The following is a 13,761-nucleotide window of genomic DNA, read 5'->3' as shown; positions in this document are numbered from 1 at the left end:
CTGTAGTGGCAAGGCCCTAGATAAGATTTAAGACCCTAATACTCTAGGTCCTAAAGCAGGGACTTCTGGTAGGCAAGATCACTAGTCTGTAGTTGATGGTCTTACAGGATTCAGACAAAGGAAAGGTGCTGAGGAACGTGAAGACAAACAGATGTGGAGTTCTAAAGATTAAAAAAAAAAAAAAAGTAGCTAGTGAATGGTACTTGGAGTGGGAAAGAATCCAGTCTCTGTCACTCATTAGCTGTTACTTTTACAGACTGACTGCCCCAAGTCTTGGTTTCCTTTTGTTAGGATACAGTAATAATAGCCACTTCTTAGGATTTGGTGAAGACTGTTTACCTAAAGTGCTTCTAACACAGTGTTTGGCACATCACATGCTAGACGTTCAGTAAGTTGTTAGAAGCTTAACTGAACCTGGTCCAGATTGCAGAACAGATGAATGATCATGAATTGTGAACACTTAAGGAAGTAGAGTTCGTTAGTGACCAACTTGGGTTGTCATGCCATTTTCTACTTAGGCAGGTTTATTGCTAGATTAGAGGATCACTACAGAGATAATTCCTAGTTTTGGTACAGGAATTTGACAAAGCCTCAAGATATCTTCGTAGGCACAGTAGAGAACTTTCAAGTTGGTGGAGGCAGATGGGTTTGTGGCTGGTGAAACAGGTGTACCAACACAATAGTGAATACAAATTGATGTGAATGAGAAAAGGGCTCTGTAGTGCTTACCATGTTGCTTTTTTGACTCTTCCCAAAATACCTTTTAGAAAAAACCTTGGGTGAGGACAGTTACCAGAGCCCATATTTGCCATCTTTGGTGTTTTCAGACACAAGCCTTTGGGGCAGCATCCCTTCTTGAGTATTTTTTCTGGCATTCTGCTTTATGCTGTTTCCCCCTTGACAACTCTCAGAGTTCTCTGCTGTGCCACTTGAAACTCCCCTTTTCCTGGGTTAACAAACTGGCCTCCTTCTTGTTACTGGTGCTTTAGCTGAAGACTTTTCCTTTAAGATGCTGCTATGCCAAGTAGAGCCTACTCATTGTCCCAGGTCTCTGAAAATCTCAGTGTTTAACTCCAGGCGCAGTTATCGCCATAGGTCTCTTTAGTGTCCACATGAATGACTTACCTAATATTTCAAACTTCCCACATTCTAAGTCAGCCGTGTCTAGTTCCATACTCTGGACCTTGACATCCTCAGAGCTCTTAATCTTCACTGTCCCACCTCTTCGTGTTTATCTTGTCTGCCACCCTCATTCTTCTTACCAGCCTATTGAAAACACTGATTTTCCATTTATTTGCTGCCAGTCTATTGACTTTGTTCTGTCTTTAGCCTATGATGCACAACCCATTCTTCATTTCCTTTGTTGCTGTTATCATCAACTCTGTTGTCCCATTTATTCCTTCATACCCCGTTGGGGGAACAAAATCATAGCTCTGGATGGCTCCAGTGTCCATCCAGGTATCTGAGCTCTGCTGGAGAAAATCCTTTAAGTCCAACTTAGTTTTCTCTTTGCTAGGCGCTGGTTCCTACTGGTACTTTTCCTTAGTTTCCCTGGTCAGCCTTCTTTGCTATCCACACAATAGCTCTGCAGATGGCCTTTTCCGTGTCTCTCAGTTACCCTTAAGATAAAATGAAGCTGGGTGCAGTGGCTCACGCCTGTAATCCTAGGACTTTGTGAGGCTGAGACAAGAGGATTGCTTGAGCTCAGGTGTTTGAGACCAGCCTGGGCAACATAGTGAGACCCTACCTCTACTAAAAATTTTTTAAAAATCAACCAGATGTGGTAGATATTACATGCCTGTAGTCCCAGCTGTTCTAGAGGCTGAGATGGAAAGATTGCTTGAGCCCAGGAAGATTGAGGTTGAAGTGAGCCACTGCACTCCAGCCTGGGGAACAGAACTAGGCCCTGTCTCAAAAAAACAAATGACAATAAGATAAAATGAAAACTATTTAACTTAGTTGTCAGGATTCTCTGTGATTTGAATTGTTACCTCACTGTTCATCACCCTAACTTGTTTTTGTGAAATGTGGAAAAGGATGAGGCCCTCTGGGGCATTGGTACCACTTTTAAGACCGATGCATATGATCTGTTGATTTTTCACAGTGCCTCTTTGCCAGTCTTTGCAGCATTAGGGTGGAACCTTGAATAAAATCTTCTCATATTCTGCCTTCTCAGGGCATGGACTCTACAGACTTTGATTTTGGATTTCTTTCAGGCAGGAGTTTGTCAAGGAATTTATTTTTATTTTTTAGACAAGAGTCTTGCTCTGTTGCCCAGGCTGGAGTGCAGTGGTACAATCTCGGCTCACTGCAACCTCTGCCTCCTGGGTTCAAGCAATCCTTGTGCCTCAGCTTCCCGAGCAGCTGGGATTATAGGTGTGCACCACCACGCCTGGCTAATTTTTGTATTTTTAGTAGAGATGGGGTTTCACCATGTTAGGCAGGCTGGTTTCAAACTCCTGACCTCAGGTGATCCACCTGCCTCAGCCTCCCAAAGTTCTGGGATTACAGGAGTGAGCCACCACACCCAGCCAAAGGATTATTTGAGAAGTTTGTCAAGGTTATCAATCCAAGCATTTTGAAACACTTAGTTTTAGCATACAGTTAAATGCTAGAGCTTTGAAAACTGCTTCAAAAGGCAATTTCAAAGTTAGAAATGTTTCCTTGAAAAGCAAAATGCTAAATTAACTCCTTGGTGGATGTGATGTGGCTCCACCCCACCCACATCCCACAACATACATATTAGACTGGCTAGATATAAAAAGACTGACCAAACCAGGTGTTGGCCAGGTTGTAGAGGCACTGAAACTCTCATCACTGCTGGTGGGAATGTAAAATGGTATAGTTCCATCTACTTGGAAAACAGTATTATGGCAGTCTCTTTAAAAATTAAAGCTATTTTTACCACAAAATAATAACTAGATAAATAGATATATCTATAGTTTCCCCTGTGTTAAATGTTAAGAATACACCTACCATGTCTTATCCAAAAGGGGAGGTTATATACCTAAAGGAGAGTGGGCTGGTCTGGTCCCATATTAACAGATTTTTGGGATCTTGTGCATATATTCCATCAGTGGCATGTGTGTCTGGTACCCTGAAAGCATGCATTGATTTTGATTTCAGTCTTGAGAGGTTTATTCCTGCTTCTTGGGACTCCAGCTCCAGACAAGCATTCAAACTGACTTAGAGGCCTGGGAGGAAGTCAGCTGTGGGTGACCTGTGTTTCATTTCATTGCTAGTCAGGGCTGAAGTGGGGCCAATCAGAGCCAGTTATTGAGCACTTACACATATTATTTTGGTTTTACCTCAGCCATTTTGAGGTGAATGTTCTCATTCTTCAGATGAAAAAAAAACAAAAACAAAAAAACCCCTTCAAATTAAGTCTTCTTTCCTAGATTTAGCACACCCATAGCTCCATGCCAAAGCCCTTTTATTCCTCATCCTCATAGATAGAGGGTGTGCTTTGCTTAGGTTCCCCAAGGCCAAGTGTGGAAAATGTTGCTCTTTTTTTTTTATGTTTCATGTTTAAATATTTATTATGTGCTGGGTGCTACTGTGCTGAGCTCTTTCCATCTGGTATCTGATTATTGAGCTGTCCTAACAATGTTATGAAATAGTTGATACTCCACCCTAGATGCCAGTGAGAAAATAGAGGGTCAGAGAAGCTAAGTGAGCTTCCCAGAGCTCACAGACATATACAAGAGGTGTCAGACACAGGACTTGATCCCAAGCTTGTCTTAAGTCAAAGAATGGGCATGACATTCTGCTTCCATCCTTAACATTTCAAGTTCAGGGGTACATTGAAGAGAATCTGTATATGTTAGAAGTTTGCATAAGTGAACCTCTCACATGAGGTGGTATGCTTATGCTATACCAGATTTCTGGGGTGTGGCCTGAAATTCTATAATATAGCATTAGAAAGGTGGGAATTCTTCTAATAAACAAACTGGCAGCAGTAAAGATGAAGTATGGTTTGGGATTTCTGACTGTGCTGTAGGTGTATCCAGGCATTAATAGCAGCTGTGACCAGGGTCCCCAGTGACAGTTTCCCAAATGCTGGCATTGACCTTTAAGCCTGGGTAGTAGAACCCAGCAGTTTTGCTGGTACTGTAACAGCAGGAACTCTGGTCTTCAGTCAGCCTGTAACTTCCTCTAACAGGGCCCTTGTGGCCAGGTCTCAGAGCTGGATATATATCTGTTCATTATATTGTGTTTTGCTGGCATGCTTTTAGTGGTCTTGCCTTTGGTATTTCTTGTTGGGTGGCTGTAGGAGAAGAAAGAGGCTGTTGGCTGCAAAGAAAACTAAGAGGTCATGAGGTTTCCTTTTTTGTCCTCCTAGTACTGAGCATGCTCCATAACCCACTGGGAAATGTCCTAGGAAAACCCCCCTTGAGCTTCCTGCCTCTGGATCCCCTTGGGTCTGACTTGGTGGACAAGTTTCCCGCACCCTCAGTTAGAGGATCACGCCTGGACACCCGGCCCATCCTGGACTCTCGATCTAGCAGCCCCTCTGACTCAGACACCAGTGGCTTCAGCTCTGGATCAGATCATCTCTCAGATTTGATTGTATGTAACTCATTTGGGAAAGGGGGGTTGTGGGTGGAGTTGCCTGTGTGTGTCCAAGGGGAAGGAGGGTACAATATCTATGGGATGGCTGTCCCCTGGAATGCAGGCTGGGAGATGGGATGAGGGGAGGAGTGGAGACCATTGTGGACATTTGTAGAGTTCTCATCCTTAACAGAAAAGAGGATGCTTTGAAGACCCATTGAGCAATACATTTCAGGACCTGAGCTCAGGACTCTCATTTTACTAGTTACTCCAAGAGTACTGGAAAACACTTAATTTCAAAAGTAAATGTGAGGGCCTTAGCAGTGTTCTGTTTCTTTACCTACACGGGGTGCTTGCTTTAGCCCTTAAACTGTGTCATTTATGTACTTTGATGTATGATATCTCAAAAGCAATAACTTAAAAAATTTTAAAGTAGTAATTAGCAGAGATAAGATTTTAATCCAGATCTGACTGACTATGGCTCCTATATTTTTTCCACTGACCCATGTCAGCTTTTAATTCACGCCATGATGAATCTATGAAACATCGCCTCAGTTAATTTTTGCATTTCACGTTCCTTGTCTATAGCCATGTATGATGTGTATGGTCTTCATGCTAAGTGGAGTTGGCAAATGAATTAGAATAGGTAGGGGATATTATAGATAGAGTAGTACAGCTAATATAGATAGGGGATAGTAGAAGTAAATACAGGTGGGATTAGCAGTAAGAAATTACCCCAAAATAAGAATACAGTTTCAGATGCCTTATAATTATTTTTTTTTTTTTTTGTTTTTTTTTTTGGCCAAATCTCCCAAGCTGAATGTGCAGTGAATAGAATGGCTTATTTTCCCACCTTCTTCTCTTCCCCATACCCAGGACTGGCAGCATTAGTTGTGATCACCTGTCAGCCTGTCCTAGAATGTGGAAGTTGGTGTTGGTGTTCTCGCTGCCCATTGGTTTTATCTGTTAAGGCTGCTTTTCTAAAAGGACAGTCACACGCGGGTCTCTTTGCTTCTCTGGGCTTCAGTTACCTCTTCTGTAAAATGGGGTCAGATACAGTGCTAGTAGTTCTATGTTACTTAGATTGGACTCAGTCTTGAAAATTTATCTCATGACTGATTGATATTTGGGGATTTAAAAATGTTCTGTCAACGAGTTATTCTGATAATGTGGTATCATTTCACACATGTAAATAGAATTTAAAGGTTTGACACAGCTTATAGTGTTCTGATACATTTATGATACAACGCAGAGCTGTTATAGATAGCATTTTTGGCATTTGACTTTTTTGAATCTGACCAAAGAAAACAAAAAATATGAAGAAGCTACATCTTAATTTTTGTTTATAGTTCTGAAAACTTGGAAAGTATATATGTAACAGGAAGAGTATGGGTCAGTGAGATGTACCTTGTTCCCTAAATAGAATATGATAAATGCATTTTAAGTGGCTATAAAGACTGGCAATATGGAAAAATTGTTGAATGAGGAGAGAAGGAGAATTTGTTTAAATTATAGTCTAACTGGAACTAATCAAAACTGCTCAGGAAGAAAGTCTAAAAGAATATATATCAAATGCTAAATGTCTGTTGGATGTTTTAATAATTTTATAATGTGATTATTACTTTATAACAAAACTGTCCTTTAAAACCCTGTCTTCCTTTTTCCTCCCCTAGTCAAGCCTTCGCATTTCCCCACCTCTGCCCTTCCTGTCTCTGACAGGGGGTGGTCCCAGAGACCCTTTAAAGATGGGGGTAGGGTCTCGGATGGACCAAGAGCAAGCTGCTCTTGCTGCAGTCACTCCCTCCCCAACCAGTGCTTCAAAGAGATGGCCAGGAGCTTCTGTGTGGCCATCTTGGGACCTCCTCGAAGCTCCCAAAGACCCCTTCAGCATAGAGAGAGAGGCCAGGCTGCACCGACAAGCTGCAGGTGAGTGTGCCTTGAGCATGTGTGGGGCCTGAGGCCTCATTCTAGGAGCAGAGAGGAAGTGACCTTAGTTCACACGCTTGTGAACTGTCTAGAGGAGGCTTGGTTGCACGGTGAAGTCTCCAGATCTGCAAAGAATTATCTTTCTGTGGAGTAAGTGCTAATGGGAACAAACTCAGGAACTTCTTGAGGCTGAGTGGAGAGGAAAGAGGCAGATAATCTGGCACATGCATGTGCCACAGCACAAGGGGCTGGCTCTGTCTCTCACTTGTGCCCTTCCATGGAGACTGGCTGTGTGGTGCTCTTGCTTTTACTTCTTCCACGGGTGGATGTCCTCAAAAGAAACTCTGGAAGGGATGTCCAGAATTTTGTCTACCCTCTCCACATTCTAATTCAAAGACGGTCAGACACAACTCATGCTGGAGCTTTCTTCCCCAAGGCTTTCTGATTGGTACACTCACGGATGCACTGGGGAAGGAGGGGTCCATTTGTCAACCTCTAAGGTAAGGAATGTCACCAAATGTCCTGGTCTCTTAGGAATCCTTAAGGTTCTGACATTTAAATTCTTTTAGGCTGGCCTTGGTGGCTCAACACTTAAGCAGAGGCAGCAGGATGGCTTGAGCCCAGGAGTTGCCCAACCTGGGAAACATAGCGAGACCCCATCTCTATGTATTTTAAAAGGTTTAAAAAATAAATTATCTTAAGTATGTATTAAGTTTGTTTTTCATCTTTGTCTAGTACCGCTCCAGGGAGATGTTCATTAACCACTGGCTCTTCTGAGGTCTTGAGTTAGTGTTAGTTTCTCCATTCCATTTGTTTCCGTGTATCTGTTTGCTCACAGAGTTGGGCTGGATCTCATTCTTCTCTGATAGTGCTGTGCCCTGTTCACCTAATGATTTTGGCAGCCCATCTTAGTACTTTTTCTGGTGCCATTGTTTTCATATGAAATGACATTACCATGCTTTTGGATGAGACCATTATATTCTGTTTTTGTCGTAAAAGATTGCTGACATTGCCCAGTTTCTTGCTGTAGCAACACCTTGGGCCTATTCCTTTTAGGAAATGTCCTTCCACATCTTTGTCCTGAATGAAAATGATAGTTCCTTTCATTGGCTGTCTGCCTCTTTGCTGAAAGAGGAGGGTGAAATAAATGGGCAAGAACTAGCTAGTCCTCACTAAGGTCAGTCTCTGATTTGGAAAGGTACAAACAGTGGGGACAGGATTGAAGACTGATTATCTTACCATGTTGACATCAAGGAAGGCCCATTGTCTATTTGGGTACTATAAAGATGAGTCTGGCTTGGAACAGTTGTGACATTCTTGTCTTACTGGGTTGCTAGTGCTGGTTTTTATTGGCAGTGTCCTAACTTCTGTGATTAATGAGTTCAGAGCCAAGACAGGGAAACAGAATAGAATGTTTCTCATTTGAACACTGGGGAGAAGGCCCATTCGTACCAGTAAGCCTGTAAGATGTTGTATTGCTCTGTTTATTTTCAAGTAATTATGAATTAGTAGTACTGTAAGCAATAACAAGATAAAACTGCTTTGTGGTTAGCATATTAGTTGAATGTTTGAAAATAACATGGGGTGTAAATTTTTACCCTACACATCTGGTTTGGCATTCCTTTCAATTTTAGTGGGGACAGAATTAGCAAAGTAGGATTATCATACTTGACTGAGTGGATTGGTGAGACATAGGTTTCTTGCTTTTCAGAATAATCATGGATATTCTTTCAGGCATCTGGGCAAGGATTATGGCCAGTCAGGTTCTTACTGGACAAGTTTACCCCAGGGAAGAGTGGTGGCTTTGCTGATTTTCTAACCTCCCCTGTTTATCTCTTTGCCGTCTACCAAAGCTGTGAATGAAGCCACCTGTACCTGGAGTGGCCAGCTTCCTCCCCGGAACTATAAGAACCCCATCTACTCTTGCAAGGTGTTTCTAGGAGGTGTTCCTTGGGATATTACAGAAGGTGAGCTGTGTCTAAGACCTCCTGCTTTAAGAGTAGAAGGGTGGGGCATGTCTTTCAGGAGCATGAAACTTGGAATTGAGGCCAGGGGCTGAATCCCCTGCCTGAGCTCAGGGGTATTACATGAATGTCTGAGGGGAGAGGTGCATTTCATAGACCCCTATAGTGCTCCTATGTTGGGAGCTTACACCGGAGATCAGCATCCATTTCTGAGTTGTTTGTCAGTGGGGATGAGCCAGGGAGGAGAACGCTGGTGATTCTGTGTTTGCGTCTTTACTGGGAAGGATGGTTCCTCAGCTTCTGCCATTGTTATCTGTCTCTTTGCAGCTGGATTAGTTAACACCTTCCGTGTTTTTGGCTCTTTGAGTGTGGAGTGGCCTGGTAAGGATGGCAAGCACCCCCGGTGTCCTCCCAAAGGTAATATGCCTAAAGGTAATAAAGACATGGTAGGAGCTTTTTTTTCCCTTCCCTAGAACATAACTGCACCTGTGGGTGCTGGGATGTCACAGCTGCATGTTGGTAACATGGTGGGCACTCCAGGGCACAGACCTGTCATCTGTCAGCACTTTCTCTTCAACCTAACACGTCCCTCTATTTCTTCTGAGCTAATGTTCCATCTGTCCAGACTTACACAGCAGTGGGAGCTGCCTCTGAAACCCCTTCCTTGTACACTTCTCTCTAAACCTGAACCCAAGCAGCACCTTTCCTCTCAAAATAAGGCGTTTGAAAAGCTTTCCCTTGCCTGCCTGTCCTGCCCAGTTACGTTGTTGCCTGACCTAATTCTGAAGTCCCTTTGGAGTTGGCAGGAATGAGGACCAAGCATCTAATTCCTCACTGGTCTGAAATGAGATCCCTTCCCTGTAGAAAGGAGCAGCTGCTATTTTCACCCTGCTCCATCTTCATTGAACTGAACTAATGGTTTAAGTAGGCGTTTAAAGCAATAACTGCCATCCTTCCTGCCCCCAGGAAAGCCTGGCTCTGCTGACCTGAACATGCTGTGTGTTCTGGCATAGAGAGCTGTGGTAATGGTGGGATCTCTCTGTCTCAGCTTGCCAGTCCTTTCCTTCACCAGGGTGGGAGGGAGGCCTACAACCCTGGGCATCTGCATAGCAAATGCTTCCACTCAACAAGACTTTTCAGGAGTAAAACAAAAATGTATCTTATACACAAGGCCTTCTTTCTTGGAAGAAACTCCCTGCTGCAAAGCCAAGGCTGAGGAGTGGCCACCTAAGGGATATTAATGCGATTTTTCCTCTCATTGGGAATAGGGTATGTGTATCTGGTCTTCGAACTGGAGAAGTCTGTCCGAGCCTTGCTTCAGGCTTGCTCTCACGACCCGCTGAGCCCAGATGGCCTGAGTGAATATTATTTCAAGATGTCCAGCCGAAGGATGCGCTGCAAGGAGGTGAGTTAGCATGATGTCCTTTCTAGATGAAGGTTCTTGGCATATTGAGGCACTGGATTTTCTTGGGGTAGGTGGATAGGCAGGCTGCAGGCAAGTAGTATTCCTGCTGAGGCAAGAAGGCTCTTCTTCTTCCACAATAAAATAGCAGTATCCTCTCAATTACATAAAAAAGAAAAGAAAGCAGCCTTTGGGCCTTAATGGTGTGTGTGCATGCACACATGCGCATGCCTGCCCATGGTAATCAAACTGTCTCCCAGCCTTTGCTCTACTCTTCTTTCTTGTAGCCAACACTTTAGTTTCAAACCTCTTGTCTTAGAATTGAAATTGTGAACAGCAAACTTCTCTACTTGTACTTAACTGATAAACCTACAGCTGTTTTTCCCTGGTCCTGCCCTTCGTGTGCCTTCTTACCTCCCAGTCTGTGGGGGTGAATTCCTCTTTAGCCCACACCCACCTGTGGGTCACTTCTTCATTCTCATTTGGGGCTTTATTTAGTTTTGTGGGTTTTCCCCATAAGATTCTCTCTTCCTACGTCTTTTCTAATATCAGCCTTATGTATCCTTGGCAGCATGGGTCTCTAACGAGTTTATCTCACCTGGGGATCTCATTGCACATTCTTGGGCCTTATCCCAGACTTCCTGAATCACTCTGGGTGGAATTTAGGAATCTCCAACTGAACAAAGATCCCCAAGTGGATCTAGTGGATAGTGTTTGCGAATCACTTGTCAAAGCAAGTTTTGAGCTCTGGAATCAGTGTGGTGTTAAAATCAGATTCAAGAGCACACAACTTTTGTGACACAGGACTAGATATTTAATATCTCTGAAACTTTGTTTCCTCTTCTCTTCTGTAAAATGGGAAACTAAAATCCCTATTTTAGTACAAAGATCAGTGATTGCCAGGGGTTTAGCATGAAGGGATGAATCAGTGAAACTGTTCTGTATATGGTGGATACATGTCATTATACTTTGGTTCAAACCCATAGAATGTAAAACAAACACCCAAGAGTGAACCCTGATGTAAACCATGGACTTTGGGTGGTGATGATGTGTCAGTATAAACAAATGTTCCACTTGCATGCAGGATCCTGATAGTGGAGAAGTCACACAAGTGTGGGGGCAGAGAGTATTTGGGAAATCCCTGTACTTTCTGCTCAGATTTACTGTGAACCTTAAAGCTTCTCTAAAAACAATCTATAGGGTAAGAGGGGAAATGCCTGTTTTATTGGGATGGTCACATTAGATTTAAAATAAATCCATGTAACAAAGCTGGCTCTTGTTCTGCGTTATTGAGAGGGCAGGCTCGTCCTCTGGCTACCCACAGTGACCCACAGCTTCTCTGCCTTCTCTGCTTCCTTACTGTGTGGAGCTTGTGTAGTCATCTCGCCTTAGTAAATGTTCTAGGACTTACTTAACATGCTCCTTTCTCCCCTCCTGCTTTCACAACCAGAGATGGCCATATGCATATCACAAAGCCCCTCCCCTTCCTCAGTGCCCCTGTTGACACCATCCTGTCTCCCATTCCCTCCTCATCACCTACAGGGATTTAATCTTTCTTTGATTCACTGGCTATAGGCTGATGCGGTTCTCCTTCCTCTCTGACTTTTCTTTTTCCTTTGCGTTCCCCTCCCCACCAGCACCAGTATAGCCAATCTTTGACTCCCTCCTATCTTCTTTTCTAGTTCAGATAAATGACTCACTTTTGTGGCTCCTCTCATCTTTAGACCCAGATTCACCTTTCTAGCCTCATGTCCTACCTGAGCCCCACCTTCCTGTGGTACCCTCCTTCAGGATGTCCTGTAATCCCAAACTCTTTTGTGGGCAAAATGGGCTTTTGCATCTTCCAGTGAAATTGGCTCCCCTCTCGTAACTTCTGCCAGGTCCTCTCATCCCAAGACTGTGTAGGCCCAGCATCTACCAGGCCTGATTCTTCCTTGCTTGCCCATCCTGCTTATGCCATCTGAGTACTGCAGACTCTCTGTTGAAGAATCTCTTTGGTCTTGGCCTGTTCTCTGTTTATTGCCACCAGCCTTGTCCAAGTGTTAATCACTTGTCCTTTGAAAGTACTGTTTTTGCCTCCTTGCTGGTTTCTGCCTCAGATCTCTTCCTGCTTCAAGACATATTTTTAGATCTTCACTTCATTCTGGAGTTCTCCACTTGCTCTACCAGGTTTTATTCCAGGTTCAGGAGATTCAGAGGCAAAGGACATGGTCAGCCCCAGCCCTTCAAGACTCCAGGGATCTTGTATGTGACTTTCTACCCAGCCTCTCTTCAGTCATTTCCACTGCTCTGGGCACAAACTCTCTGAAGCCTAGGTTGGGCCAGTAACCATCTCATATAAATATCATAAGCACTCCCATCCCTCTGTCCTTTAGGATCCTAGCCTTTAATTTCTCTGTGAGTCCTTCCTTTCTTGAGGACTTCAGATTATGCTCTTTTCATCAGTGTCCACAGCCCTTTGTTGGAACCTCACAGTTGGAAGTTGAAATAGAATGCTGGGCTCCTGGGTTTGGTCATGTGGTACTTTTTTGCTTACTCTCCAGCATAAGTGAGTACTGTGTCCACTTGTACCATTCTGGACACATGGACTCAGTAAAATTCAACTCCAGTTGGGGTGGCGTAAGGATGGTTTATTGGATGCCTGTGTGCCTGAGACTGGGCAACAACACCTTTTCACCCCTGTAAGGGCCTTAGCAGCCCAGCTTCAGTATCTCCAGAGCATGTGCCTTGCCATGCAAGCGCCTCTCTCTCTGTGGCTCTCTGCCAGGGCTGATACACCTTTGGGTGGTTTTCAGGTGCAGGTGATCCCCTGGGTATTAGCCGACAGTAACTTTGTCCGGAGCCCATCTCAGAGGCTTGACCCCAGCAGGACGGTGTTTGTCGGTGCTCTGCATGGAATGCTAAATGCTGAGGCCCTGGCAGCCGTCTTGAACGACCTATTTGGTGGAGTGGTGTATGCCGGGATTGACACAGATAAGCACAAGTATCCCATTGGTAAGTGTCCCACTTCTGTGTGCTGAAGCTTGTTTGGCCCCTGGGAGTAGACCAAGATTGTGATACTTCCCCATGGGAGTGAGGAGAGAGGCCTGACCCAGGTCTGCAGATCAGCATATACCAGCACCATAATATCTTTTTCTAGACAAGTCACGAGTACTGGCCCTTCTGTATCTAGCCCTCTACCCACCATCTCCCATGCAGTGGGAGAAAAAGCAGCTGGAGACTACAAGAGGTGATAAGAAGTGAGAGTGAGGTGTAGGAACTTTGGTTTGCAAACCAGTTTGGAACAGACAACAGGTATTCATGAAAAGGCTGCAATTCTCTGTACTTGCCTGGTTTCTTTTATTGAAAGTTCTTGAAAAGCTCTGGCATTATCTAAGGTCAGAGACCAGGTCAGACTGGAGGAGGACTTTCTGAGTGAGTCAGGCAACAGAGTGTGGCCTGTGCTTCCCTAACTCAGAAGTCTGTGGGCTTAACCACTAGGTTTTGATCAGCTCCTCTGAGAAAGGAGGTCAGTTCACCAGTCCTGGCAAAATGTCAATGATGGGGTATGGAGGTGGAGCAGAGCCTGAACTCTGTGATTAAGATGTGGCTAACCCACCTCCCCAAATGCTTAGTCTTCACACCCACACTGAATCTGGTCAGGAAGGAGCACCGTGTACTTACCAATGCTGTGCAGCAGATTGAGAACAGGGACTTCAGAAGCTGCAGGAGCGGAGGAGGCACTTGGCAGGATGAGGCTTCTTCCAGCTCTCTTAATAGGTCTCCAGAGTGCCACCAGGCTAGGCGAGGTTCAGTTCAACTGCTGGGCTTACCTTACCCTTCAGACAAGTGTTCTATCTGCATCTTGGCTTCCACTCTGAAACCTTTAACCCTACCTATGCTTCTACCTGCACTGAAGGAGTCCCTTCCCCTTCCCCT

At 44.3% G+C, this 13,761-nt stretch overlaps 1 protein-coding gene across 8 annotated transcripts in view; it reads left to right on the top strand.

Moving 5' to 3' along the window:
- CPEB1 (cytoplasmic polyadenylation element binding protein 1) overlaps positions 1 to 13,761 on the top strand; it is a 101,217-nt gene that overhangs the window by 82,011 nt on the left and 5,445 nt on the right. For 4 of the 8 annotated variants that reach the window (XM_017894865.1, XM_017894860.1, XM_017894866.1 and 1 more), the window contains 6 exons: positions 4,343 to 4,569; positions 6,225 to 6,477; positions 8,331 to 8,444; positions 8,769 to 8,858; positions 9,710 to 9,846; positions 12,639 to 12,837. In XM_017894865.1, the coding sequence (XP_017750354.1) occupies positions 4,343 to 4,569; positions 6,225 to 6,477; positions 8,331 to 8,444; positions 8,769 to 8,858; positions 9,710 to 9,846; positions 12,639 to 12,837 (1,020 nt within the window). Of the gene's footprint in view, positions 1 to 4,342; positions 4,570 to 6,224; positions 6,478 to 8,330; positions 8,445 to 8,768; positions 8,874 to 9,709; positions 9,847 to 12,638; positions 12,838 to 13,761 lie in introns of all 8 variants that reach the window. The other 4 variants (XM_017894863.1, XM_017894862.1, XM_017894861.1 and 1 more) reach the window with 1 other exon arrangement.

The sequence above is a fragment of the Rhinopithecus bieti genome, unplaced genomic scaffold, assembly GCF_001698545.2.
Source record: "Rhinopithecus bieti isolate Rb0 unplaced genomic scaffold, ASM169854v2 scaffold_26298, whole genome shotgun sequence".
NCBI lineage: Eukaryota > Metazoa > Chordata > Mammalia > Primates > Cercopithecidae > Rhinopithecus > Rhinopithecus bieti.
The sequence above is the reverse complement of the archived record's forward strand: the minus strand, read 5'-3'. Positions and strand labels throughout refer to the sequence as shown.